At 59.2% G+C, this 27,224-nt stretch overlaps 2 protein-coding genes across 5 annotated transcripts in view; both read left to right on the plus strand.

The window, feature by feature from the left end:
- CCDC40 (coiled-coil domain 40 molecular ruler complex subunit) overlaps positions 1–4,076 on the plus strand; it is a 63,267-nt gene extending 59,191 nt beyond the window's left edge. The window contains exons 19-20 of the mRNA XM_039476563.2: positions 847–1,005; positions 2,913–4,076. Of these exons, the coding sequence (XP_039332497.1) occupies positions 847–1,005; positions 2,913–3,161 (408 nt within the window). The 3' untranslated portion in view covers positions 3,162–4,076. The remainder of the gene's footprint in view (positions 1–846; positions 1,006–2,912) is intronic.
- A 553-nt stretch (positions 4,077–4,629) lies between these two features.
- Positions 4,630–25,644, plus strand: GAA (alpha glucosidase). Of its 4 annotated transcripts, XM_074389032.1 has the most exons (22): positions 4,640–4,717; positions 4,875–4,991; positions 5,872–5,953; positions 8,049–8,621; positions 9,258–9,403; positions 10,768–10,933; positions 11,007–11,103; positions 11,494–11,613; positions 11,693–11,811; positions 11,896–12,027; positions 13,009–13,119; positions 13,900–14,013; positions 14,120–14,204; positions 15,070–15,187; positions 15,666–15,799; positions 15,923–16,074; positions 16,260–16,408; positions 21,859–22,000; positions 22,468–22,617; positions 24,125–24,289; positions 24,573–24,725; positions 25,114–25,644. In XM_074389032.1, exons 3-22 carry the CDS (start codon positions 5,891–5,893, stop codon positions 25,171–25,173), a joined length of 2,949 nt encoding a protein of 982 aa, XP_074245133.1. In that variant the 5' UTR covers positions 4,640–4,717; positions 4,875–4,991; positions 5,872–5,890; the 3' UTR covers positions 25,174–25,644. The 4 variants fall into 4 exon arrangements, with proteins under 4 accessions (XP_039332562.2, XP_074245133.1, XP_039332563.2 ...); XM_039476629.2 differs by lacking the exon at positions 5,872–5,953; XM_074389033.1 differs by lacking the exon at positions 4,875–4,991 and having other exon boundaries at positions 4,646–4,717.
- Positions 25,645–27,224: the final 1,580 nt, after the last annotated feature.

Here is a 27,224-nt window from a genome sequence, read left to right on the forward strand (position 1 = left end):
AAACAGGTCCTTGTCCCCACCCCTGCCAGTCCCACCCCAAAGACCTTCCATGTCCCCAGCCAACCCTGAGAGTCACTCTGGCCTCCTCCATCATCCCCTGGGCCATGCCAGCTGCCAAATGCTACCTGTGGGTTTCTCTTCCTCTTAATTGTGCTGCTTCCCTGCAGGGGGACCACACATCACACAGATGGCAGCAGCCTCGCCCCTTGCTCGGCAGAGGCCCTGCCGTCCTCTTTCCCAGGCTCCCCAGCCCGCCTCTCGGCCCTTATGGCCTTGGCCCTGCTTTTGGCACATGGCTGCTGAGCTGTGCCGATCCCCTGCCTGGGGACAGACCTGCTGCATGGGGAGCCCCAGAACCGCTCAGGCCCCCGTTTCTTGGCCACACCTGCCTTAAGGGAGCAGTGTTCAGTGTGGGCTCGCCTGGGCCTGGCCTCTCCCGGGCCTGGCATCTCCTGGGCCTGGCCTCTCCCAGACCTCACCTCTCCGAGGCTTGGCATCTCCTGGGCCTGGCGTCTTCCAGGCCTGACATCTCCCAGGCCTGGCATCTCCCCAGCCTCGCCTCTCCCAGGCCTGGCATCTCCCCAGCCTCGCCTCTCCCAGGCCTGGCATCTCCCCAGCCTCGCCTCTCCCAGGCCTGGCATCTCCCCAGCCTCGCCTCTCCCGGGCCTGGCATCTCCCCGGCCTCGCCTCTCCCCAGCCTCACCTCTCCAGGCCACCTGTTCCTGAAGGGCAGCAGCCCCCACTCCTCTTTAGGAGCCTCCCTGGATGGAGCTGCCAGCCTGATTCTTCCCTGTCTGCCAAATAGCCAGGCCGCAGGGGCCCAGCGTGGTCCCGTTTCTCTCCTAGGCCACTGAGGAGTCCACCAAAACCATCCTGGAACTGGAAGAAACTGAGAAAAATCTCCGCAGCTCCCTCCAAGAGAGGAAGGAAGAGCTGTCAGTGCTGCAGGCAGACTTGGACACCCACGAAGCCGAACTCGCCCGGCTCAGGGACCTCAAAGAACAGGTAAATTCGTCCCGGGAGGTCCCCGGGAGTAAAGGCCCCGGGCGTGAACGTGCCACTCCTACAGAGGTCCTGCGTGCCCTAGGCTAGGCCTCCCCCGATCCCACGCCGGTAACAGTACCACCAGCTGCTCACGTTTGTGGCTTTGTGATGTGTTCGATCAACAGATATTGATAGAGTATCTGTTGTGGGCTGGGCGCCGGTTCAGGGTGTGAGGGTTGCAAAACAGAACACGAAAGACAAACATCCCTGCCCGGCTGGAGGCTCCGTCCTGGGGCACGAGGCCAGGTGATCAGCAAAATAATTTAAAAGATACACCGTGTGTTAGCTGGGTATGGTGGCACGCACCTGTGGTCCCAGCTACTCAGGAGTCTGAGGTGGGAGGAGCCCTTGAGCCCAGGAGGTCAAGGCTGCAGTGAGCCGAGATTGCACCACTGCACCCCAGCCTGGACGACAGAGTGAGATCCTGTCTCAAAAAAAAAAAAAAAAAAAAAAAAAAAAAAAAAAAGGAAATGATGTGTTAGGTGGTAGTAAATGTTTCGGAGGAAAATAAACCAGAGAAAGAAGCGTCAGGCACATCCGGTGAACTGAGGGGTTGGGAGTTTGAGTTAGGGTGATCCAGGAAGGCCTTGTGGAGTCCAGGGCTGAAGGAGCGGACACCCGCAAAGCCACTGCAGGCAGACGGACAGCTCCACAAAGGCAGGAGCCTGAAACTGTGCAAGGGCGACCAGAAGCCAGTGGGGCAGGTTGGGGGAGGGGAGTATGTGGGAGACCCGGGCTGGGGGGAGGGGAGTGCGCGTGAGACCCAGGCTGGGGGAGGGGAGGGTGCGTGAGACTCAGGTTGGGGGAGGGGAGTGTGCGTGAGACCCGGGCTGGGGGGAGGGGAGGGTGCGTGAGACCCAGCTGGGGAAGGTCAGGTTGTGTGAGACCCAGGCAGAGGGGACCAGCCCAAACCATGGGGCCTTGGGGAGAGCATGATCATGACTTTGGACTTTTCTCTCAGGGAGGTGGGCACACACACAGAGGAGGGCGCTGGGGCTGAGAGGTGATTTGGGTTTTAGGGGCTCCCCTGGCTCTAATGCTGCATGTAGATGAAGCATGGATGCAGGAACCCCTCTGAGGCTATTGCAGCGCTTCAGGGTGGCCCGTGTGGGGCTGGCGAGAAGCCATCAGGTTCTGCACATGCATGATGCCAACCTTACCCAGTGGGATCCCTGCTGGGTTGGCTGTGGTGTGGGCAGAGAGGGGGGTGGATCATGGCTCCAAGGTTCTGGCCTGGCCAGCTGAGACGCAGATGATGATGAGGGGAGGGTGCCTGGCACTGGGCCTGATGTGGCAGGTGTCAAGAGTGTTGCCTAATCCAGGTGCAGTGGCTCACACCTGTAATCCCAGCACTCTGGGAGGCCGCAGAAGGTGGATCACTTGAGGTCAGAAGTTCGAGACCAGCCTGGCCAGCTTGGTGAAACCCCACCTCTACTAAAAATACAAAAATCCATTGAGCATGGTGGCAGGCACCTATAATCCCAGCTATCCAGGTGTGGCAGCGGGCGCCTGTAATTCCAGCTACTCGGGAGGCTGAGGCAGGAGAATTGCTTGAAGCCAGGAGTCAGAGGTTGCAGTGAGACTATGCCATTGCACTCCAGCCTGGGTGACAGAGCGAGACTGCCTCACACACAATAAAATAATAATGTCTCCTAGACAGTGATGATGAATAACCCAAAAAGGCACCGACCCAGGGCCTCTCAGCCTTTTCCCGGCGATCCAGGGGTGAGACACCTTCAGGCCGTCCCTGTTCGGGTGTAGGTCTCTCCTCCTCTGTGGCATTTCCTGGAGTCGGAGTTTGTGTGGGGCCGGCAGGTTCCTTTCTTCGGGTTTGCATAGCCCCACATGGAATCTCTTTTCCCACCCAGAACTTTTCAGAGATCGTGGCCCTGCAGACGCGCCTTAAGCACCTGCAGGCTGTGAAGGAGGGGCGGTACGTGTTCCTGTTCCGCTCTGAGCAGACCATAATGCTGCAGCAGCAGCGCCTGGACAAGCGACTGGCTCTCATCGCCACCATCCTGGACCACGTGCTGAAAGAGTATCCCCAGTTCCAGGAGGCCCTGCAGAAAGTCAGCCAGATGATCGCCAACAAGCTCAAGTCACTAGGGCCCTCCTAGGGAGCGGCCTGGACCCTGCCTTCCAAGGCCTCAAGGAAGAGATCCAGAATTGTGTTTATTATGAGGGACTCGGAATCTTCCGTGTTCTTTAAAACCACATGTACCCTCAGAAGGGCATCATTTAAGAGAAATAGGCCAACCCCACCCGTAGGAATCTTTTTAGCAGCTCAGCGGTTTCAATGAACCAAGTAAAATCCTAGCACTTCCCGTGGCATTCCAGTCAGCCTTCCATCGCAAAGACAGAGCCTGTGACTGCAAAGCCACCCTCGCACGCTGGGCTGACTCGTCCAGGTATCACCTTGGTTCGCCACACTCCCAAAATGCACACGCCTCTCACAACACAGCGCTGGCATCTGTCCGCAAGCCGGTGGGCTGAAAGTGACAGCGGCTCCAGCCAGCCTTTGCCTGGGAGACAGCTTCCCCCAGCACCTCCCTCTACTAGGTGCACCTGAAAACCCACCAACCATCTTCTTTTCCAGTTTTTCCCATCCCCACCCTCTAGAAAGCTCAGGTCCCTTTTCCTGCCCCGACGTCCCCATTTGAGTTAAATTCAGATTCACAGCATGCGGGAGAAAGTCAGTGGCCCCAGACGTACATAACAGGGTAACCACTGAGCGGGCTGGGGCGTCCACACCAAGAGACCACGCCCCGCCTGTGTCTTCTCCATCATTAACCCGGCGCTCTGCGTCCCCATCCCTGGACTTCCAAGTACCCGTTACCCTGGGGCTTCTTGGCAGTTTAAAGGCAAGATGTTCTACGAAAGAATTTCACTTTCTAACATCTCAGCGGAATAAAATCTTTCTTCGGAATATCTAATAAGCTTTCTGCGTAAGGCTTATTCTAAAACATTGTAAAACATCTAACACATTTCTGCACAGACACCGTATCAGGCAAGTGAAGGTCACACGGGGCGTTTCTGCATCTCACATCTAAAAGCGCGCTCCGCTTCACGTAAAAGCCTTTTCTTGTTCTATGAAAAATGTCCCCCCCTGTCAGTTTCATGTTCCCTCCATGGTCAGTTTCACGGATTATCACCACGTTTGGATGGCTCCTCTCCGGAGTAAGCGGGCGTTCGGGAGCCCGTCTGAGTTTCCGAACGCTGGCGGCTTCTCACCCGGCGCTGCGCGCCTCGGGCAGCCTTGCCGACGGCGCCCCGGGACGCGTGCACGGGACGAAACCGTTTACAAGGCCCCACGAGCTGCGGGGACCCGGCCCGGGCGGCGCGGCCCACGCCCACCTCTGACCCCACGGGGACCGGGGACCCGGCCGGGACTGCGCCCGCGCGGGCCTCTGACCCCAGACGAACCGGCACGTGGCCGGCCCCTCCCCGCGGGACGCCGGACGCGGGGCCACGCGCGCTCCCCGGGCCCCCTCCGAGCGCGGGGACGCGCCCCGGCCCGCTCTGCCCGAGCCGCCGCTGGGGGGCGCAGCGCGGACGCACACCCTCGCCTCGGGCGCCTGCGCGGGAGGCCGCGTCACGTGGGCCGCCTCTGCGGGCGCGCGCCCGGGCACGACCCCGGAGTCTCCGCGGGTGGCCGGGGCGCGCGTGCGCGGAGGTGAGCGGGGCCGGGGCCGCGTGGGTGGGGCGGTGGGCCGGCTGCGGCCTCCGAGTCGGGCGAGCCGAGGTTGTCGCCGGGGCCGCGGCGGGGCCTGGGGTGCGGCCGCGGGGGGGACAGTGACCCCGGTGACGCCAAGGGGCCCGGGCACCTCCAGGTTCTCCTCGTCCGCGCATGACTCAGCGAGGGAGGCTCTGCGCGTGCCGCAGCGGACGGGGAAACTGAGGCACGGAGCCCCCCCCCCGCGCTGCCGGCGGTAACACCCCAGACGCAGGTTTGAACCCGCCTGGCCGCGCCCCCAGCCTCTTCCCCTGAGCCGAGCCTGAGCCCCGGACCTCTAGTCCTCCCGGTCTTTCTCTGAATTAAGCTTAGAGACGAACGCAGGGCCGCCCTTCTGGCTCGGGCTGGGGCTGGAGGCTGCGTCCTTCCCCGTGGGGTCGACGCAGTGCTCAGTCTTGGCCGGGCCCCGGGCCACCCATGGCTGAGTCTGAATCCCTGGGCGAGGAGCACCGGGGCCTGAGCGGGGGCCCCAGGGCCAGCTCTGAGATCCGAGTGTCTGAACCACGAAGACCCCCCCTTAGGCCAAGCTAGGGGTGACTGTCTCTGGTCTTTGTCCCTGCTTGGGGCACACAGCACCTGAAACCCTTGGAAACCGAGTGATGCGAGAGCCTTTTGCTAATGAGGTGACTGATGACTAGGGACACCAGGTGGCTTCAGGATGGAAGCAGATGGCCCAAAAGACCGAAGCCTGATGACAGGGGCTAGGAGGGAGAAGGGGCGAGGGCTGGAGATTGAGTTGATCACCGCTGGCTGAGTCAGTCATGCCTGCATCATGGAACCCCGTTAAAAACCCCGTTTAAAACCCCCGTTAAAAACAGGGATCAGAGGGCTTCCCTCCAGGTGGCTGAGCACACCGAGGCACCAGAGCGTGGTGCCAGCAGGGTGCGGAGTCCCTCCCCCACCCACCCCGGGCAGGCGGAGCATGCCTTCCATAACTGTCCAAGTTAATCCTTTGTAATAAACCAGCAAATGTAAGAAAACTTTCCTGAGTTCTGTGAGCCTGAAGGGGGAGTCCTGGGAACCCCTGAATTATTATTATTATTATTATTATTATTATTATTATTTTGAGACAGAGTTTCCCTCTTGTTGCCCAGGCTGGAGTGCAGTGGTGAGATGTCAGCTCACCGAAACCTCCGCCTCCCGGATTTAAGCAATTCTCCTGCCTCAGCCTCGAGGGTAGGTGGGATTACAGGCATGTGCCACCATGCCTGGCAGATTTTGTATTTTTAGTAGAGACTGGGTTTCTCCATGTTGCTCAGACTGGTCTCGAACTCCCGACCTCAGGTGATCTGCCCGCCTTAGCCTCCCAAAGTGCTGGGATTACAGGTGTGAGCCACCGCGCCTGTCCAAACCCCTGAATTTATAACTAGTTGATCAGAAGTACAAGTCGCAACCTAGGGATTGCAGTTGGCCTCTGAGGTGGGGCCGTCTCGTAGGACTGAGCCCTTGACCTGTGGAGTCTGTGCTGACTCCGGGTAGTGTCAGGACTGAGCTGAATTCTGGGACACCTAGCCGTGTCCAGAAAGTTGTAGAATCAATTGGTGTGAAAGAAACTCTCCCATTTGATGTCCGAAGTGTGGATGAAACATTTCGCCCTCCAGCCCAGACAGCCCTCACTTCCCAGTGGCCCACAGTGGCACACCAAGCCCTGCCAGGGACAGAGCATTCCCAGCCCAGCCTTCTGTAACATGACATGATACATCAGACTCCCTCAGGCCCTGCATTCACTTCTTCCTGGTGTGTGATGAGCTCCCAGTACCAGAGAAGGCCTCACGGTCCTCCGCTCCAGGGGGCTTCCCTGGTCAGGGGCTTCTCTTTGAAACCCTTCCCTGCTCCGCTCCAAGGTTCATTCCTCAGAGACACAGACCCCTGTGGTGACTGGCTTCGGTTTGAGGACCTCCCTGCGTCTCTCCCCCATGGCCTCGCTGCTAGGACACCTTCTTCCTCCCTCCCTTGGGGTCAGGCTCTCCCAGCCTTCCCCACTCCCTCCCCAGGGTGTATCACACACATCAAAGGGACTCCCCTATTAAAATCCATGCATATTGAATTGCATGTGGGCTCCCGCTGCTCCTGAGAGGCGCCAGACTATAGAATGTTCGTCATTAAATATTAATGTACAGACAAGCAAAACAAAGGTAGTTGTCACTTGTTAACCTTACCAGCAGAGTCATGAAAGTGAACCCACATGTCTTGTCTGCACATGACAATCTTGTCATGTCTGTACCTGAGGCTCCAGGAGCAGCCGCTGTTACAAGAGACTGTTTCTCCCCAACGTACCTCGAGGGCTGGAAGGGGTTCTGATCTGCAAAGTCCCTCGAGGTCAAGCCCTTTCTCTCTTGTGGCTTTACCACCCCTAGAGTGTCACCCCCAGCTGTGGTGCCCAGGATTCCCAACTGTGGTATATCCGGGCACCAGTCGATGGGAAAGGGTGACAGGGAAGGTGCTGGGTCCCCCTAAGAACGTATGAGTTGCCAGAATCACTTCCACCGACACCCAGTGGACCAAGCCTCACCTTGATTCAGAAGTGGGGCTCCCAGCCAGGTGTGGTGGCTCATGCCTGTAATCCCAGCACTTTGGGAGGCCAATGCAGGTGGATCACAAGGTCAGAAGTTCAAGACCAGCCTGGTCAAGATGGTAAAATGCCATTTCTATGAAAAATAAAAAAAATTAGCCAGGCGTGGTGGCAGGCACCTGTAATCCCAGCTACTAGGGAGGCTGAGGCAGAGAATTGCTTGAACCCGGGAGTCGGAGGTTGCAGTTAGCTGAGATCCTGCCACTGCACTCCAGCCTGGGCAAAAGAGCGAGACTCTGTCTCGAAAAAAAAAAAAAAAAAATTAGCTGGGTGCAGTGGTATGTGCTTCTAGCCCCAGCTACTCGGGAGTCTGCAGTGGGAGGACTGCTTGAGTCTGGGAGGTGGAGGCTGCAGTGAGCCAAGATCTTACCACAGCACTCCGACCTGGGCGACAGGCCCGTTTGGCCCGTTTCGAGTGTCCAGTTGTCTTGCCGGTCTTCCTGGGGACATTCTAAGTGTGTTTCATTATAACATTGAGCAGACAGTGCAGGCGCTCTGCCCTCCCCTGCTGGGGCTTTTCTCTCCCTTCCTTCTGGGCTCTCCCCAGGCTAGCCAGCGCTGCAGCACCCACCCTGGCCGCCGTACCCCACCTGCCTGGGCACCACAGCGCCAGCCACGGTTGATGTCTCAGAGCTGCTTTGAGAGCCCCTGAGTGCCGCCCCCCCGCCTCCCCTCTGAGCCCACTTCCTGCTCCCACAGGCCTCCAGGAAGGAGCCGTCCAGGCCGTCTCTGACCATGGGAGTGAGGCAGCCACCCTGCCCCCGCCAGCTGCTGGCAGTCTGCGCCCTCGTGTCCCTGGCCACAGCCGTGCTCCTGGGGCACATCCTGCTCCACGATTTGCTGGTGGTTCCCCGAGAGCTGGGCGGCTCCTCCCCTATCCTGAAGGAGCCTCACTCAGCTCGCCAGCAGGGAGCCAGCAGGCCAGGGCCCCGCCATGACCCCGGCAGGCCCAGAGCGGCACCCACACGGTGCGACGTGCCCCCCAACAGCCGCTTTGACTGTGCCCCTGACAAGACCATCACCCAGGAGCAGTGTGAGGCCCGTGGCTGCTGCTACGTCCCTGCGGAGCGGGTGCTGCGGGGTGCCCAGATGGGGCAGCCCTGGTGCTTCTTCCCGCCCAGCTACCCCAGCTACAAGCTGGAGAACCTGAGCTCCTCTGAAATGGGCTACACGGCCACCTTGACCCGAACCACCCCCACCTTCTTCCCCAAGGACATCCTGACCTTGCGACTGGAAGTGATGATGGAGACTGAGAACCGCCTCCACTTCACGGTGGGCAGGGGCGGGGGCGGGGGCCGAGGCGGGAGCGGGGCAGAGGGTGCGTGTGGGCCACGACACACATGCGCTTTGCATGGGCCAGCTGTGTGTTGCGCTGCTGTGTGCTGAGCCCTTGCTAGGAGCAGAGGTGTGAGCAGACACGGCAGCACCCCTCGGGGAGCACTGGGGACACCACAGTGACAGGTGCACCAGAAGCAGGGCTCGGGGCTCATTCATCTTTATGAAAAGGTGGATCAGGTAGAGCCGGGCTGCCAGAGGTTGCAGATGAAAACAGGACGCCCAGGAAACCCGGACTGCAGGTGCCCCAGGCATGACTTTGTTTTCTCACGTAAGGCTGCAGTACCTGGGATGTATTTATACTACGAGAGCTGTGTGGTGTTTATCTGAAATTCAGAGTTACCAGGTGTTCTGTATTTTACCTCCATTCTGGGGGAGGCGCTCTCCTCCTGGCTCTGCTCCTGGCTGTGCAGATGAGGAAGCCGAGGCTCAGGGAGGCCGCAATGCGCTGCCCGTGGTCCCACACCCATGAGCGGCTGCGCCAGGACCTGACCCATCCTCAGGATGCAGGCTCCCCTCTGGAGAGTGAGGAGGGCGTGGGGGACGCAGATACACCCCCACCTCTTCTTCTAGATCAAAGATCCCGCTAACAGACGGTACGAGGTGCCCTTGGAGACCCCTCGTGTCCACAGCCGGGCGCCGTCTCCACTCTACAGCGTGGAGTTCTCCGAGGAGCCCTTCGGGCTGATCGTGCGCCGGGAGCTGGGCGGCCGCGTGCTGTGAGTGTCTGGGCTCTGCGCCCTCACCTGGATGGGGAGGGTGAGCCGTGTTCTTCACAGCGCGCTCCCTGGGGCTTTTACTCCCATAGGCATAAATCCCACGTAAACACGTGCTCAGGACTGACCGAGTCCCTTCTTGTCATTTAACTCGGAAGTGCTCCGGAATGACATCACTTGGATTTGCCTTAATCTTAAGAGAATTCGCCTCCGGAAATGCGTTTTTTATTTTCGCTCATTCATTTCCTCGGTGTTCACGTACTGACCCGTGTGCGGGTGCTTTGGATCCAGCTCCCCGGGACAGACACATAAGGGGAAGCCATAATCAAGTCCACACAGACACAGCGTCAGGGAGCAGAGCACTCTAGAAGCCAGCTGTGCAGATGGCGGGGGCAGGGTGACCTCTCTGAGCTGACCTCTGAGAGACCCAAGAGAAGGTTGTCAAAGCATCTTACCACGCTAGGTGGTGGTGCATGTCTGCAGTTCCAGAACTTTGGGAGCCCAAGGCAGGAGGATTGCTTGAGCCCAGGAGTTCAAGACCAGCCTAGACAACATAGCAAGACCCCATCTCTACAAAAAAATTAAAAGTATTAGCCAGGAGTTGTGGCACATGCCTGTGGTCCCAGCTACTCAGGAGGCTGAGGTGGGAGGATCCCTTGAGCCCGGAGGTTCGCGGTTGCAGTGAGCCATAATTTTGCCACTGCACTTCAGCCTTGGTGACAGAGTGAGACCCTGTCTCAAAAAACAAACAGCAAACAGGCATCTTACCAGATTTCCGCCTTGAATGTACCAGCGTCTTGCCCGGGGAGGGTGGGCGCGGCGTGAGCATGTCCTGTGAAATGAGCTGTGATGTGTTAACAGAGCACACGGCTTCCTGTGGACGGGGCTTATCTTATCTTCCCTCCTTGGAGGTGCAGTTTGCCTTGCACTTGACCCCCAGCAAACCCCCAGGGCCCCTCTGGGGCATGGCTGGGCCAGGACCTGGGAGGACTTTGGCCAGCCCCTGGGCCTGGAAAGGTTCTGTTCAGCCCCTGCCCAGCCCTGCTTCTGGTCAGGGTTCATGGGACAGCCATGTGTGCCAGTTCTGGTGCCGGCCATTTCCTGGAGGTCAGCACCTTGGGGGCCCATGGGATGGTGTGGGCCCAGCCAGGCAGTGCGCCTCCTCTGATGCACCCTCAGTGTTTGTCACGCTGGCACCATGGTGCCGAGGGCTACAGGGCCTGGCACGGCCTCCTGTCCCAGGGTCATGAGCCTCAGGGCTGGCCAGGCCACCCTGCCCTCCCAGGGCCCAGGGGTGCTCTCTGGGTGCTCTCGGGCTTGTCTGGCCCCTCAGGTGCGAGCAAGCCCGGCTGGCCTCTGCCCTGCAGGCTGAACACGACGGTGGCACCGCTGTTCTTCGCGGACCAGTTCCTGCAGCTGTCCACCTCGCTGCCCTCGCAGTACATCACAGGCCTCGCTGAGCACCTCAGTCCCCTGATGCTCAGCACCAGCTGGACCAAGATCACCCTGTGGAACCGGGACCTCGCACCCACGGTATAGCAGCGGGCAGCGGGCGGGACGCAGGGCCAGGGAGCGCAGGGGCTGACGCGCCTTCTGCATGTCCCAGCCGGGTGCAAACCTCTACGGGTCTCACCCTTTCTACCTGGTGCTGGAGGACGGCGGGTCAGCACACGGGGTGTTCCTGCTGAACAGCAATGCCATGGGTAAGCTGCCCCCTGCCCAGCACCCAGGCTGGGGTCTCCTCCGTGCTGGCCGCCCCAGAGACCGGAGGTCTGTGTCAGGGACCCTGAGCACGCGCTGGGCCTCCTGTTCTCTTCTGAGAAATGAGTCCCACGGGCTGGCGCCTCTCCCAGCTCTGGCCTTCTGTGCTCCTAAGGAGGGTGCTGGGGCCCTGCCCAGAGGTGGTGGGCTGCGGCCACTTTCCGTCCTGTGCCAGGTTCCTCCTGAGTCGGGCTTAGCACGGCTTCCCCAGGCCACTCTGAGCTCCCCATAGGGAGAGAGCCTCGCTCTCCGCCTGTGCGCGGCCCATCCATGGGGTGCAGGGCCCTCGGGGTGAGGTATCTCCCCACGCCCCAGAGCTGCTTCCCTTCCAGACGTGGTCCTGCAGCCGAGCCCCGCCCTCAGCTGGAGGTCCACAGGTGGGATCCTGGATGTCTACGTCTTCCTGGGCCCGGAGCCCAAGAGCGTGGTGCGGCAGTACCTGGACGTTGTGGGTAGGGCCCGCTCCCCGGCCGCGGCCCCCGCCCCCAGGCTCCCTCCCCACCCACTCATGGCATCGGCGTCGGCCCGCAGGATACCCGTTCATGCCGCCGTACTGGGGCCTGGGCTTCCACCTGTGCCGCTGGGGCTACTCCTCCACGGCCATCACTCGCCAGGCGGTGCAGAACATGACCAGGGCCCACTTCCCCCTGGTGAGTTGGCGCGGTGGCCGGGAGGGGCTGGCGGGGGCGCGTCTCCTCGGGCCCCCAGAAGCCGGCCCCGTGTTGTGGCTGCAGGACGTGCAGTGGAACGATCTGGACTACATGGACGGCCGGAGGGACTTCACGTTCGACAAGGACGCCTTCCCCGACTTCCCGGCCATGGTGCGGGAGCTACACGAGGGCGGCCGGCGCTACGTCATGCTCGTGGTGCGTGCCCCGCGCCGTGGGTGTTTGGGAAGGGGCTGTCCTCGTGCCCGGTGGCTCCTCCTCTGGGTGGCGTCATGCTCACGCCTGTGTGGCCGCCAAGGATGTTTCTTGCAGGCTCCTGCTGTCCAGGGAGGGCGGGTTTGAGACGCCCGGGTGTTACTCAGGGTTCTGTCGCATGTAGGTTACTCGAACTGCTGCAAAGCAAAAGGCCAGGGGCACGATAAGCTGATGTCTCACGGTCCTGGAAAGTGGAGGGCCTGGGCGTGGGTCTCGCTGGAACCGTAGAGGCTCCCCGTGCCTCTGGCCCTGCCTCTCCTTCAGGCTGGCTCTGAGTCCCCGGAAGGGATGGTGTGAGCAAGGGCAGCCTCCAGCTTCCAGCCCTCCTGCTGGCACCACAGCTCCCATAGAAAAGTCCCAGGGCAGGACTCTGAGTCACGCGGCACAAAGACAGGCCTTTCCCGGGGCCAGTCCCACAGCCAGAAGGATGCAGTTTGGGGGCTGGTCCAGCCCAAGTGCGGTGCCTGGCACGTGGCCAGAGGAGGCAGTGGGAGGCAGGGCCAGCAGAAAAGACCCGGCAGCTCCTGCCAGGAAGACTGGCTTCGGCAGAGGAGGCGCAGACAAGGAGTGTGGGGCCGTGCTGCCTGCCGCTGCCCAGCTCCATCCTGCCCTCTGCGGGCCGCAAGCATTAGCCCCTAAGAGCAGGAGTGGGAGCACAGACCCTTTTCTTTTTCACATATTTTTAATTATAAAAGAAAAGCAGTTCTTGTAGAACAGCTGTGAAACTCGAAAGGTTTAAAGAAAAGGTAAAGCATCCATACTCACCTGTTCCTCCGCAGCTGGCTGGTCCCGGTTCCCCAGCCCTGGCTCCTCTCCAGGCGGGCATGTGCAGGAGGGCCACGCTGCCTCGTCCTCTCACTGTCGCCCAGTGGCTGGCGCCAGGGCTCTGGCCACCCTCACCTTGACAGGTCTCCCTCTTCCCAGGATCCTGCCATCAGCAGCTCAGGCCCCGCCGGGAGCTACAGACCGTATGACGAGGGTCTGCGGAGGGGGGTTTTCATCACCAACGAGACCGGCCAGCCGCTGATTGGGAAGGTAGTGTGGGCGCCCCGGGGATGGGGTTAGAAAGCAGAGGCCTCCGGCCAGGGGGTGCGCGCGGCTGCTCAGGAAAAGGCTGGGATTTGAGGAGCCATCACGCCCAGTGGGACAGTTGAGAGGAGGGAGTCACAGTGGCTCATGACAACGGCGGCTCCTGCAAAGAATGCCACCGTGAGCTCTTCCAGCAGCAGGCCTTTGACTACATGGGCAGCCGGGCCCAGCCCAGGCACAAGCTCCCCAGACCCTCAGTGAGGCCTCAGGGTCCTCCTTGTCCTCCCAGCCCCCCCAGGGGCCTCCTGGCCATTTCTCAGGCATTCCTGTGGGCAGCTCCATGGAATGGCAACCTCCACCCACTCCAGAGTGTGCTCAGGACCTAGGACAGGTACCCCACTGAGGGAGCGGCTAGGGAGGGTGCGGTGCAGATGTGTGAGACTCCGTGGCAGGGAAGGTGCGGTATGGATGTGTGAGACTCCATGGCAGGGCTTGCATGGGGTCCCTCCACTGCCTTCTCCCTGACTCTCTCTGGTTCCGCAGCCCAGCCCTTGGGTGGATGTGTTGGGGGTGGCCCCTCGTTTTCAGGGCCGAGGCCACTTGGCCCAGCATCAGTGCCTTGTGGAAGAAGAGCTGCTCATTGACCCCCAGGGTACAGCTCTCTCGGGTTTGCAAATTTGGACGTCCAGTAAGAGTGAGGCTGCCCCTCTGCTCAGGCTGAGACGGGGGGCTTAGTGCAGGCCCTGGCTGGGCCGGGTCTCCCCGCTCTGGCCTCTCGTTGTCCAGGTGTGGCCCGGGTCCACTGCCTTCCCCGACTTCACCAACCCGGAGGCCCTGGCCTGGTGGGAGGACATGGTGGTTGAGTTCCACGACCAGGTGCCCTTCGACGGCATGTGGATCGTAAGTGTGGCCCTGCTCCCAAGTGTCGCTGTAGCCGTGGCCTCTGGGACCGTCCCACCCTCCTCACTGTGGGCAGAGTCACCCACCAGCAGGGCCTCTCTTACAGGACATGAACGAGCCTTCCAACTTCATCCGGGGCTCTGAGGACGGCTGCCCCAGCAATGAGCTGGAAAACCCGCCCTACGTGCCTGGTCAGCCCCCACTACCCTACCTGCCCTGGGGTGCCCTCTGGGTACTTAGTGCTTCAAATCAGAGACCCCCTCGTCTGGCCTGGGAGACTCGGCGCCCTCATCTCTGAGAAGCAGATGGGCCAGCCAGGAAAGGGGCGGGAGGGGAACTCCAGAAGGAAGGCTCAGGCCGGGAGACTCAGTCAGTGCAGACAGGGTGGGGGCAGAGGCGCAGGCCCTGCAGAAGGAAGCGCTGCCCAGGGTGCTTGCCAGAGCAGTGAGGCCGACTTGACTCGGGGCTGTCTCCATAGGCGCGGGGGCCTGCCATGGGCAGAGGTCAGACCCGACTCGAGTGCAGCCCGGCCTCGTGGAGTTCCAGGCAGGGAGCAGGGTGGGGGTCAGAGCGGGGAGTTACTAAGAGGAAGCATGGGGGTCAGGGGGCTTCTTGCTAAACCGACTTCGCAGGAATAGCAGAAACTGGATTTTACAAGGAAGCACACAGATGGGTCTGGGAGAACGTTACAGGACCTGAGGCTGTAGCTTGACCAAGCAAAGAGTCAGTCAGAGGGTGGGGTTTGGGGCTCAGGTAAGCAGGCAGGGGAATGCTTGAAATGGGCCAAGAGATGGTGGATGTGAAGTCAGGGTGTCTGCAGAGCCCAGCACCCACCTGGCCCTGCCTTGGGAGCAGTGGAGGTGGTAAAGGATGTGTCCAGGTTCCCAGGGCAACACCAGCCCCACAGGGGCATCGGGAGCGGCTGCAGGTGCACCTCCAGGGCCAGCCTGAAGAGCCAGCAGCCTCCCCGGGGGCTCCCGGGACTTGGGGGGCAGGGAGGGCTCCTTGGAGCCTACCAGGAGGAAGCTCCCTTGAAAGCAGCCCCACCTCTTCCAGGGGTGGTTGGGGGCGCCCTCCAGGCGGCCACCATCTGTGCCTCCAGCCGCCAGTTCCTCTCCACACACTACAACCTGCACAACCTATACGGCCTGACCGAAGCCATCGCCTCGCACAGGTGAGGACCCTGTCCCACCCCCGGGCCCTGCCGCACGGCCTGTCCCACAGGGTCCGGGCCTCTGCAGGGCCTCCGGGAGGAGGAAAAGAGGCGGCCCAGACCACCCACCCGGGGCCTGCCGGTGGCCTGAGTGCTGTCCCCACCCCCTGCCTGCACCCCAGCCTGAAGCTGGAGGCTCCTTCCCACTACGTGCCTGGGACTTGCATTGGAAGGACCCTGGGTGCTGACGGGGAGTCTGTATCAGCAGGAATCTTGTGACTCCTGTGAGGCTCTGGGGGTCCTGGCTTGCCTGCAGGCATAAGGTGGCCCGGACAGAGCCGACTGTGCCCAGCAGACGTGGGCGGTGGCCTTGCCATCGTCCTCCCTGGCCTCCGCCTCCTCCCGGACAGCCCCTTGCTCCCAGCTCTGCCCTGCTGGTGACAGGGTTCCTGGGTGGCCCCGCTCCACACAGCCCTCATGGTGTCCCTTCACCCCCCAGGGCACTGGTGAAGGCTCGAGGGGCTCGCCCGTTTGTGATCTCCCGCTCCACCTTTGCGGGCCATGGCCGATACGCTGGCCACTGGACCGGGGACGTGTGGAGCTCCTGGGAGCAGCTGGCCTCCTCCGTGTCCGGTGAGCTCCTAACAGGAGGGGCTGCTCAGAAGAGAGGAGCTGGGGCCCCCGGCCCACTCAGCAGATGGGGCTGAGCTGGTTCTGCTGCAGCAGCCTGAGCCCAGCCCGACTCTGCCCTCCCAGAAATCCTGCAGTTTAACCTGCTGGGGGTGCCCCTGGTCGGGGCGGACATCTGCGGCTTCCTGGGCAACACTTCGGAGGAGCTGTGCGTGCGCTGGACCCAGCTGGGCGCCTTCTACCCCTTTATGCGGAACCACAACGGCCTGCTCAATCTGGTAGGGCGGGGCAGCGGGGCAGGTGGGGGATCCCACCCACCCAAGACTCTCCCCTGAGAATCCCACCCCTGCTGGAGAAGCGCCCATGCTGGGTGGCTACGGAGCGCAGGTCTCTGAAGGTGGGGACTCCAGGGGCTGGTGGCCCCGGGGCCCAGGGTCTTCCTTCACCCATGCCTGCCCTGCAGCCCCAGGAGCCGTACAGGTTCAGCGAGCCGGCCCAGCAGGCCATGAGGAACGCCCTGGCCCTGCGCTACGCGCTCCTCCCCCACCTCTACACGCTGTTCCACCTGGCGCACGTCGGCGGGGAGACTGTGGCCCGGCCCCTCTTCCTGGAGTGAGTCACCTGGGCACAGGCCCTGGCCCATGTGTGCCCCCATGGAGGGGCACGTAACTAACACCCAGGCAGTGCTGTCCTGCTGCAGGCTGCGTGTCCCAAGACCAGGCAGGTTGCCCCCAAGTGAGACAAGGCCATGGCCTGGCCCTCCCTCCCGAGGTGCCCCTGCACCCCTAGTTCCCCCTTAGACCCCACGGAAGTATGGGAAAACCCCGGATGAAGAACACGGAGTACAATCAGGCCGAGCAGTAAAGTGATTGATAAAACCCTCGCAGCCTGGCTCTATCCCCGGGCAGTCCACAGTGCACACGAGGAGGGCCCAACAGCCCCGCGCCTCAGTGGGTTGAGGGAGGATTCCCAGAGAGTAAGGTGATTCGTTAACTATGTGCAGAAGTCGATTGATTTTTCTCTCGTAACATAGAAATGTTAAGTTCCAGGTAGATTAAATAGCCAATGTCAAAAATCAAGCTGTGGAGGCCAGGTGTGGTTGCTCACGCCTATAACCCCAGCACTTTGGGAGGCTGAGGCAGGTGGATCACAAGGTCGGGAGTTCGAGGGCAGCCTGGCCAACATGGTGAAACCCCATCTCTAGTAAAAATACAAAAATTAGGCCGGGCGCAGTGGCTCATGCCTGTAATCCCAGCCCTTTGGGAGGCTGAGGCGGGTGGATCACGAGGTCAAGAGATCGAGACCATCCTGGTCAACATGGTGAAACCCCGTCTCTACTAAAAATACAAAAATTGGCTGGGCATGGTGGCGCATGCCTGTAATACCAGCTACTCAGGAGGCTGAGGCAGGAGAATCGCTGGAACCCGGGAGGTGGAGGTTGCAGTGAGCCGAGATCGCATCATTGCACTCCAGCCTGTGTTACAGAGAAAGACTCCATCTCAAAAAAAAAAAAAAAAAAGAAAGAAAGAAAAATTAGCCAGCTGTGGTGGCGGGTGCCTTTAATCCCAGCTACTCAGGAGGCTGAGGCAGGAAAATCACTTGAACCCAGGAGGCAGAGATGACGCCACTGCACTCCAGCCCATGTGACTGTCTCAAATAAAAAACAAAAAATCAAGCTGTGGAAGACTCCACAGGAAAAGAGAAGTGAATGTGTGTCTGTGCTGTGGAGGCAGAGGGCTAAGTATTAAAGCAAAAAGAAAGGGAAAGAGGTTTCATTCAGAAAAAAAGAAGGTAAACTTATTTGACCACAGCAGAAAAAAAATAATCTCTGAATATAAACACAAAAAAATTAAATGTGCTCTGAACATAGATCGTAACAGCGGAGAAGCCATTGTCAACAAAATGGCAAATAGCCACTCTTCGTAATCGATAGAGAACTCATATATTGGTAAGACCAAGCCCGAGAACCAAATTGCAGAAATGCTGTTTGCAAAAGAGGAAATACAAATGGTGTCCACACATTCTTCAAGAAATCCAAGAAATGCAGTTTGTGTTTTAATTGCTATTTTAATTACCTTGTCATCTCTTTCACTATTTCCTTTAAGTTTGGGGTTTTTTTAGTGCTTCCCCTAGGGATTACAATTAACATCTTAATTTTAGCCTGCTTAAAACTGATGCCAACGTGCTTTCCATAGTATAAAAAGTTGTGCTTCTGCGTAGTTCCCCTTGCCTCTCGTTCTGTGCTTTTACCCATCTGTATCCGTTATGAGCCCACCCACACAGATTTATAGTGACTGCCTTATTCAACTGTCTTTTAAGTCAAATAGGAGGGAAAAAAGAGAGTACATACATTCTGTCTTTTATATTTTCCTACGTAGTTACCTTTACCCCTGTTTTTTTTTTTTTTAATTAACTTTTATTTATTGACAATACAACCAGGAAAAAAGCTGAAGACCATATATTTCAATGAGGTAATTTTGTGATATCTGCCATCATGAGCCAGAGAGATCACTGGGGAACAAACATACAGCAAAGGGAGAAACTTACTGACCCTCATTGATAAAGGACCTCTGGCCATAGTACTGAGGAAGAAGATTGTAAGTTACCATTTTGGCAGACTCCTCTAAATACCATAGGTAATGATGCCACGTAAAGGCATGTGATCAGGAGTATGCCATAATTTTTTATTACTTTAGCTGAATATCTGAAAGTTGAGTACTGGTGACTGGAAAATTACTTATCCAAATTTCCAAAAGTACTATATTATAAATGAATGGCTCACAAAGTATGATCCAGGTACTGCCTGTTATTTCCAAGGACCTCACAGTTATAAGGGTCAGAATTATGTATTTTAAATGATTTTTTTTTAATTGCATTTTAGGTTTTGGGGTACATTTGAAGAACATGCAAGATACCCGTGTTTTTATTTACTTATGTGGCTCTGACTTCCTGCCTAATACCATTCATTTACACCAGAAGTATCCCCTTTAGTATTTATTGTAGGGCAGCTCTGCTAGTGATGAATTCTCTCAGTTTTGTCTTGACTTCACAGTCTTAACTTCTCCTTCATTGTTTGAGAGTTCTGCTCAGTGTGGAGTTCTTGACTGGCAGCCGTCTCTCTCAGCACTTTGAACTTGTCAGCCTATGGCCTCCTTGGTTTCTCCTGAGTAGCTTCTCTCTTGCCTCTTCCCAGATTCTCTGCCTTTGGCCTTTGAAGGTCCGATGATGTGTCCAGGTGTAGATCTCTCTGATTTTATCTTACTTGGAGTCTGTCAAGCTTCTTGGATGTATACATTCACATTTTTTTTTTTTTTTTAATCAAACTCGGGAGGTTTTTCAGCCATTATTTCATCAAATGTTTTTTCTGCCCCTTTGTGTCTTCTGCCTCTGGGACTCCCGTTGCATGTATGTTGGTACACTTGACGGTGCCCAGGGGTCTCTGCAGCTCTGTTCCCTCCTTCCTCATGCTTTCTTTCTGTTCTTCAGACTCCATAGTCTCGACCACCCTGTCTGCAAGGTCACTGATTCTGTTTTCCGCCTGTTCTCATCTGCTGTTGAGCCCCTCTAGGGAACTTTTCATTTCTGCTGCACTCTTTTCAACTCCAGAATTTCTGTTTCACTCCTTTACTTTTCTCTCGTTAAGGATGTGCCCTATCTGGTGAGTCATGTTCTGGTACTTTCTTTAGCTCTTCGGACATATTTAAAGTAGCTGATGTAAAGTCTTTGTCTAGTAAGTCCAATGTCTGGGCTTCCTTAGGGACAGTTTTTATTAACTACTTTTCCCCTGTCTGTGCGCCATACTTTCTTTGCATGTATCACACTTTTGTATATTTGTTTCAGACTGGACTTTGTTTTTTTGTTTGTTCGTTTTGAGACAAAGTCTTTTTTTTTTTTTTTTTTTTTTTTTTTTTGAGACGGAGTTTCGCTCTTGTTACCCAGGCTGGAGTGCAATGGCGCGATCTCGGCTCACCGCAACCTCCGCCTCCTGGGTTCAGGCAATTCTCCTGCCTCAGCCTCCTGAGTAGCTGGTATTACAGGCATGTGCCACCATGCCCAGCTAATTTTTTGTATTTTTAGTAGAGACGGGGTTTCACCATGTTGACCAGGTTGGTCTCGATCTCTCAACCTTATGATCCACCCGCCTTGGCCTCCCAAAGTGCTGGGATTACAGGCTTGAGCCACCACGCCTGGCAAGACAAAGTCTTGCCCTGATGCCTAGGCTGGAGTGCAGTGGCACAATCTCAGCTCACTGCAACCTCCACCTCCCAGGTTCAAGCAGTTCTCTGGTGTAGCTGGGGTTACAGGTGCCCACCACCACGCCCAGCTAATTTTTGTATTTTTAGTAGAGATGGGGTTTCACCATATTGGCCAGGCTGGTCTCGAACTCCTGACCTTGTGGTCTGCCCACCCTGGCCTCCCAAAGTGCTGGCATTCTAGGCATGAGCAGACTGTAATTTTTTTTTTTTTTTTTTGAGGTGGAGTTTCACTCTTGTTGCACAGAATGGAGTGCAATGGCCAGGTCTCGGCTCGCTGCAACCTCCACCTCCTGGGTTCAAGTGATTCTCCTGCCTCAGCCTCCCAAGTAGCGGGGATTACGGACACGTGCCACCACACCCGGCTAATTTTTGTATTTTTAGTAGAAACAGGATTTCACCATATTGACCAGGCTGATATCAAACTCCCAAACTCAGGTGATCCACCCACCTCGGCCTCCCAAAGCAGTGGGATTACAGGCATGAGCCACCGCACCCGGCCCAGACTGGACATTTTAAATGCAGCCGCTGTGGTCATGATTCCCCGTCCCCCTCAGGCCTTGTTGCTATTGCTGGTGGTTTTGTAGCCTTTTTGAGCTAATTCCATAAGGTCTGTGTTCTTCATTGTGTGTGGCCACTGGAGTCTCTGCCTGACAAACTTAGTGGACAGCCAATAATTAGACAGATAATCCTTCACACATGGCATCCATGAGTCCCGCAGCCTTTGCCAGGTGGCTGGGGCGAGGTGGGAAGTGCCTTCAGAACTTAGCTAGGCTTAGGATTCTTGCTGTTCTTCCAAAGATTCAGCTGTTTTCTTAAATACGTGTTACCCAGATCGCTACAAGGCGTTGGTTAGTTTCTAGAGTCCTAAAAATGTCAATTCTGACCATTTTTGCCTATGTTCTTGTATTTACAGAGGAGAGAGAGGATTTCCAGGGGGGTTTATTCCACCATTTTCACTGACATCACTCCAGGAACTTTATTTTGCAAGAAATATTTTGAAATAGAAAAATACCATTTCTTTTGCCTCTGAACTAGAATACATTAGAGACAATGAGACTATCCCATGCTGGCAAGGACACAGTGACACAGCAGGTGGAATATCAGTTGGCACATTTGTAGAAAGCAGCAGGACATATCAGTCACCATTTTTGACACTCACGTTGATGCATTAATTTTACAAATAGAAATAGGGCCTAAAGAAGTCACCTAAAAAGACATAATAGCTCCATGAATGTATCCATGCAGCCATCACTGCTGAGCACTGGGTGCTTCCTGCTCGCCCGGGGGCAGGGGGCGGGACGTGGGCAGAGCCGGTCACAGGACAGGACAGTCTCCGTTAGACAGGGGACCCTCCGCAGAGGCTCTGGCACCTGTACGTTCCTCTTTGTGTCAGACGTTAATCCAGGTTCGCTTTGGTTATGGGATTGGGGGATCTTTTCTCTTTGTTGGTAACTTTTTTGTACTTTCCAAATACTTGACCAATGAGCACACGCTGCCTTGGTCATCGGAAGGTAAGTGAGCAAGCAAAGCGAGGCCAGCGCTCTGTCCGCCCTGTGCCTCAGGCATGAGCCCCGACACCTGCCCTGGGCCCAGCCACCGGAGTGTCCTGGAGAAGGCTTCCCCCAGCCCCGGCACTGACTTCTGTCTGCTGGAATCAGTCTTGCCTGTGTAACCCGAATCCTGCAAGTCCTGTGGCTCCTTGAACTCCCAGAGAGCATAATTCAGCTTCTCTTCCGGTGCCCCCCTGCGGGTGGGCATGCCGAGCAGCCCCACCCGTTCCTCACCTGTGTGCCCCTGCCTTTGCAGGTTCCCCAAGGACTCCAGCACCTGGACTGTGGACCACCAGCTGCTCTGGGGGGCGGCCCTGCTCATCACCCCAGTGCTCCAGGCTGGGAAGACCGAAGTGACTGGCTACTTCCCCTCGGGCACATGGTACAACCTGCAGACGGTGAGTCTGGGGACCCTAAAACCCAGGGAGGCAGGAGACCAGAGCAGCTCTCCCACCTGCTCCCTCCACCTAGTCGGTGTGACCAGGTGGTGGAGAGAGGAGAGTATGTGTTGAGTCCCAGCCACGTGCCAGGTCCCGCCCGAATGCTCTACACACGTCGGCCCCTCTGCTCCTTTGACCATCCCCATTTCCCAGATGAGCAGACTGAGGCCTGAGTTCCACGGCCATCACAGACTGTGCTGAACTGGCACACCCAGGCCTCTTGGGCTCTGTCCCCACTCAATGGCCAGGAGGGTCCCCCTAGTGAGCCCTGAGTCCGCCCCTGAAGTTACAGCTCAGCCTGTCTATGCCAGGCCTCCTGGGCCTCCACATGGAGCCCCAGGAGAGAGAGCATGGTTCCCGAGGACGGCATGGAGGCCTCAGCACGGCCCAGAATCCTTCTCAAAGCAACACCTCCCTCCCTCCAGGTGCCAATAGAGGCCCTTGGCAGCCTCCCACCTCCACCCGCAGCTCCCTTCGAGCCAGCCATCCACAGCGAAGGGCAGTGGGTGACGCTGCCGGCCCCCCTGGACACCATCAATGTCCACCTCCGGGCGGGGTACATCATCCCCCTACAGGTACCTGGGCCAGGGGACTGTGGTAGGGATGTGGATGGCACACCGCGGAGTTGGGGGAGGTGCAGGGAAGTGGGGGGGAGGCGCAGGGAAGTGGGGGGGAGGCGGAGGGAAGTGGGGGGGAGGCGCAGGGAAGTGGGGGGAGGAGGCACAGGGAAGTGGGGGGAAGGTGCAGGGAAGTGGGGAGAGGCGCAGGGAAGTGGGGGGGAGGCGCAGGGAAGTGGGGGGAGGAGGCGCAGGGAAGTGGGGGGAGGCGCAGGGAAGTGGGGGGGAGGCGCAGGGAAGTGGGGAGAGGCGCAGGGAAGTGGGGGGAGGCGCAGGGAAGTGGGGGGTAGGTGCAGGGAAGTGGGGAGAGGCGCAGGGAAGTGGGGGGAGGCGCAGGGAAGTGGGAGGGGAGGCGTGGGAAAGTTGGGGGGAGGTGGGGGTGTGGACAGCACAGAGGAGGGGGAGGCGCAGGGAAGTGGGGGGAGGAGGCGCAGGGAAGTGGGGGGGAGGCGCAGGGAAGTGGGGGGAGGAGGCGCAGGGAAGTGGGGGGAGGAGGCACAGGGAAGTGGGGGGAGGTGCAGGGAAGTGGGGAGAGGCGCAGGGAAGTGGGGGGGAGGCGCAGGGAAGTGGGGGGAGGAGGCACAGGGAAGTGGGGGGAGGTGCAGGGAAGTGGGGAGAGGCGCAGGGAAGTGGGGGGGAGGCGCAGGGAAGTGGGGGGAGGAGGCGCAGGGAAGTGGGGGGGAGGCACAGGGAAGTGGGGGGAGGAGGCGCAGGGAAGTGGGGGGGAGGCGCAGGGAAGTGGGGGGAGGAGGCGCAGGGAAGTGGGGGGGAGGCGTAGGGAAGTGGCGGGGGAGGCGCAGGGAAGTGGGGAGAGGCGCAGGGAAGTGGGGGGGAGGCGCAGGGAAGTGGGGGGGAGGTGCAGGGAAGTGGGGAGAGGCGCAGGGAAGTGGGGGGAGGCGCAGGGAAGTGGGAGGGGAGGCGTGGGAAAGTTGGGGGGGAGGTGGGGGTGTGGACAGCACAGAGGAGGGGGAGGCGCAGGGAAGTGGGGGGAGGAGGCGCAGGGAAGTGGGGGGGAGGCGCAGGGAAGTGGGGGGGAGGCGCAGGGAAGTGGGGGGGAGGCGCAGGGAAGTGGGGGGGAGGCGCAGGGAAGTGGGGAGAGGCGCAGGGAAGTGGGGGGGAGGCGCAGGGAAGTGGCGGGGGAGGCCCACGCAGGGCTTCTGAGGGGCTGCCATCCCCGGTGCAGGTTACCAAGGAGCCGGCCAGGCCAGTGAGGGGGGAGGCACAGCCCTGAAAGGTGTGGAGTGTGGAGTACGGCCAGTGGGAGCTCAGTGGTCTGCACGGTGGAGACTCTGCCGGGCCCAGCCTCCAGCAGCCGTGGGATGGCACTCGAGGTGGGGAGGGTCTCAGCCGTCACCATAGGGTTCCTGTGGATCCTAGTTCCTGGCAGCCTGGCATTCCCGGGCCCAGGAGGCCTCCACCTCCGCCAGGGTAGGGATGATGACCTCACGCGTCTTTCCCTTTCCAGGGCCCCGGCCTCACAACCACTGAGTCCCGCCGGCAGCCCATGGCCCTGGCTGTGGCCCTGACCGCGGGTGGGGAGGCCCAAGGCGAGCTGTTCTGGGACGACGGGGAGAGCCTGGGAGTGCTGGAGCGGGGGGCCTACACACAGGTCACCTTCCTGGCCAGGAGCGTGAGTCCTGGGCTGCCCAGGCTGGTGGCGGGGGCGGGTAGGGGTTGAGGGGTGATGGGAGGTAGGGTTGCGGGTCCCGGGACAGCCACCCGTGGCTGGGGCACTCTGCCAGGTGGACCGGGTCCTAGAGGGAGCACTGGGGCCCTGCACTCTGCCCTTTCATCTGCACAGGAGGCCCCCCCCCCCGATGCCATCCTGAGTCCCTGTTCTCACAGTGTCCCTGCCCCCGCTATCTGCTGACGCCTCCACATTCTCTGTCTTTGTCTCTCTCTGCTCGGCCCAGAACACGATCATGAATGAGCTGGTGCGTGTGAGCAGCGAGGGGGCTGGCCTGCAGCTGCAGAAGGTGACCGTCCTCGGCGTGGCCACGGGGCCCCAGCAAGTCCTCGCCAACGGGGTTCCTGTCTCCAACTTCACCTATAGCCCCGACACCAAGGCAAGAGGGCCCAGCAGGGCACGGGACTCCCGTCCCCCAGCCGTGGCACAGAGGGCGGAGGATGTTGGGGGTCCTGGTGACCCAGTGCCAGGAGCAGAGGACGCTGGGACGTCCCAAGGGAGCCTCTGGGGAGGAGTGGGAAGGGTCAGGCCACGCCGGCTGCACCTTCCTTCCTCCTGTGTCTCCACGTGGGTGAGGAGCCATGATGGCGGCCCTCCAGCCGCAGTTAAGCAGCACCGCGTTTCTGGAGCACGTTAAGGTGGCCAGCGCTGAGAGCCGGGGTCCTCCTGCGCCTGCTGGGGAGGAACCAGGCGCCCGGCATCCCAGGGCCCGACGGAGCTGCCTCCTGAGCACGGGTCTGCTGCTCCATTCGTCCTGTCTCTTCCAGGTCCTGGACATCCCTGTCTCGCTGTCGATGGGAGAGCAGTTTCTCATCAGGTGGTCTTAGCCAGGCAGAGCCTGTGTGCGGGCAGCAGCTACGTGCAGGGCTGGGGGTTAGATGCACCACCCAGAGCCTGGCACTGCTCATCTCCACCTCCTGGGCTGGGGCTCTGGCTCCCACGTGTCCAGGAGAGGTTTCTCCCCAGAGGACACCGTGGGCCAGGGCCCTGGAGGGCTGCTCTGCGTTAGGAAGACTGCTCTGAGGTTTGCCCCCCTTGGCTGTCACCGGCGGGCAGGTAGCGTTAGCCCTCCGTCTGTCCCCAGCACCGGAGAAGGGGGTGCTCGGGTGCGGGCGTGGCGTGTGCGCTGACCTCCTGCCTCACGCCTGCCGCTCCACCCCCGTGCAGCCACTGCCCGGCTGCCCAGAGGGCTGGACGCCTGCCGGCCCCGAGCAAGCCGGGAACTCAGGAAAATTCACGGGACCTGGGAGATTCTAAATCTTAAGTGCAATTGTTTTTAATAAAAGGGGCATTTGGAATCAGCTGCTTCTGGCCCTTCTGGCATTCGGGGCAGGGAGGATGTGTCCAGCGTCCCTGGGATGGAGGCAGCAACCTTGTCCCCAGCCAGCCCTGGACGTTCCCATGGTGGGCGCGTGCCATCCTCTGTCGCTCAGGCCAGCATCCGTCACCTCATGTCCTCATGTCACGAGGCCTGACGTCACCTCAGTGCTGTCCCCGTCTCACCTCACATCCTGTCACCTCACGTCCTATCACCTAAAGCCCCATGTCACCTTCATGTCCTGTTCCCCCTCATCTCACATCCTACCTCATGTCCCCATGTCACCTGCACGTCCCGCCTCCCCTCCCCCTCACCCACCTCCCCTTCCCACCCCACCTTCCCACCACCCCCTCTCCACCTCCCCTCCCCTCCACACCTCACCTCCCTGCCCCACCTTCACACCCCACTCCCTTCCCCTCCCCTCCCCACCTCCCCACCTCCCCTTCCCACCCCACCTTCCCACCACCCCTCTCCACCTCCCCTCCCCTCCCCCCACACCTCCCCTCCTCACCTCACCCCCTCCCTTCCCCTCCACCCCCCACCTCACCTCCCCATTCATTTTCACACCCCTGCCTCCCCCGTGTCTGAGGTGACGAGAACGTCCAGTGGGGCCTGGTGTCAGACATATGGTGGGAGATGTGGCCCCCAGGGCTGTGTAGACAAGAGGATCCTGGAAGGGGCTCCCAGCAGTGGGGCCTAAGACCTTAGACAGAGGCCGGAAATCTGTCCCGTGATGCGGTTAGAGAGGAATTCGGGCCCAGGTTCTGCCCGGCAAGCCCAAGGAAAGGGAAAGAAGCCCGTTTTGTTGAGATACCACCAGAAGAAATCACTGCCGTTAGCTGGTCAGACACTTCATTTTATCACGTGGAGTTACCGGGGGCCAGGCCGGGTACAGTGGCTCACACCTGGACTCTCAGCCCTTTGGGAGGTCAAGGCAGACAGGAGTTCAAGAGCAGCCTGGCCAACCTGGTGATACCCCATCTCTACTAAAAATACGAAAATTGGTTGTGCAGGGTGGTGCGTGCCTATACTCCCAGCTACTCGGGAGGCTGAGGAAGGAGAATCACTTGAACCCAGGAGGCGGCAGTTGCAGTGAGCCAAGATCACGCCACTGCCCTCCAGCCGGGGGGACAGAGTGAGACTCCGCGTCGAAGGCATCTGCAGAGATGGATTCTTCTGCCGCCTTCCTGAAAACCAGGCGTAGAAAGTGCAGCGACTTCCCTGTGGAGAACGATGACATCCTACCTGGGCGACCAGCGCTGTTGTCTTTTGGGTCGGCTCGTATAGAAGCGGACACTGCCCTTCAGCCCCGTTCCAGGCCGGGGCCACTTTTACCATCCAGAATGACATCAGTCACCTCTCGCCCTAAAGTTCCTCTGTAAGGTGTACACGCTACTGACCGTAACAGATGTTACCTCCCTTATCCTGGTCCCGTGTGGGGTTAAGAAGTGGGGACGTTTGTCCTGAGGCCGGCGGTGTCTTCCCCTAAAGCCCTGCCAGGCCCACGAGGTCTGCAGTGGACACCCAAGACGGTCAGGAAGGGTTGATGGAGTGTGGTGG

The sequence above is a fragment of the Saimiri boliviensis genome, chromosome 17 (genome assembly GCF_048565385.1).
Source record: "Saimiri boliviensis isolate mSaiBol1 chromosome 17, mSaiBol1.pri, whole genome shotgun sequence".
In the NCBI taxonomy this organism is placed as follows: domain Eukaryota; kingdom Metazoa; phylum Chordata; class Mammalia; order Primates; family Cebidae; genus Saimiri; species Saimiri boliviensis.

Coding starts and splice junctions, on each gene's coding strand:
- GAA (XM_074389032.1), top strand. CDS start 5,891: ATGTCAGCTCACCGAAACCTCCGCCTCCCGGATTTAAGCAATTCTCCT. Junction 14,014..14,119: donor CCTTCGACGGCATGTGGATC/GTAAGTGTGGCC, acceptor CCTCTCTTACAG/GACATGAACGAGCCTTCCAA. Junction 14,205..15,069: donor AAACCCGCCCTACGTGCCTG/GTCAGCCCCCAC, acceptor CACCTCTTCCAG/GGGTGGTTGGGGGCGCCCTC.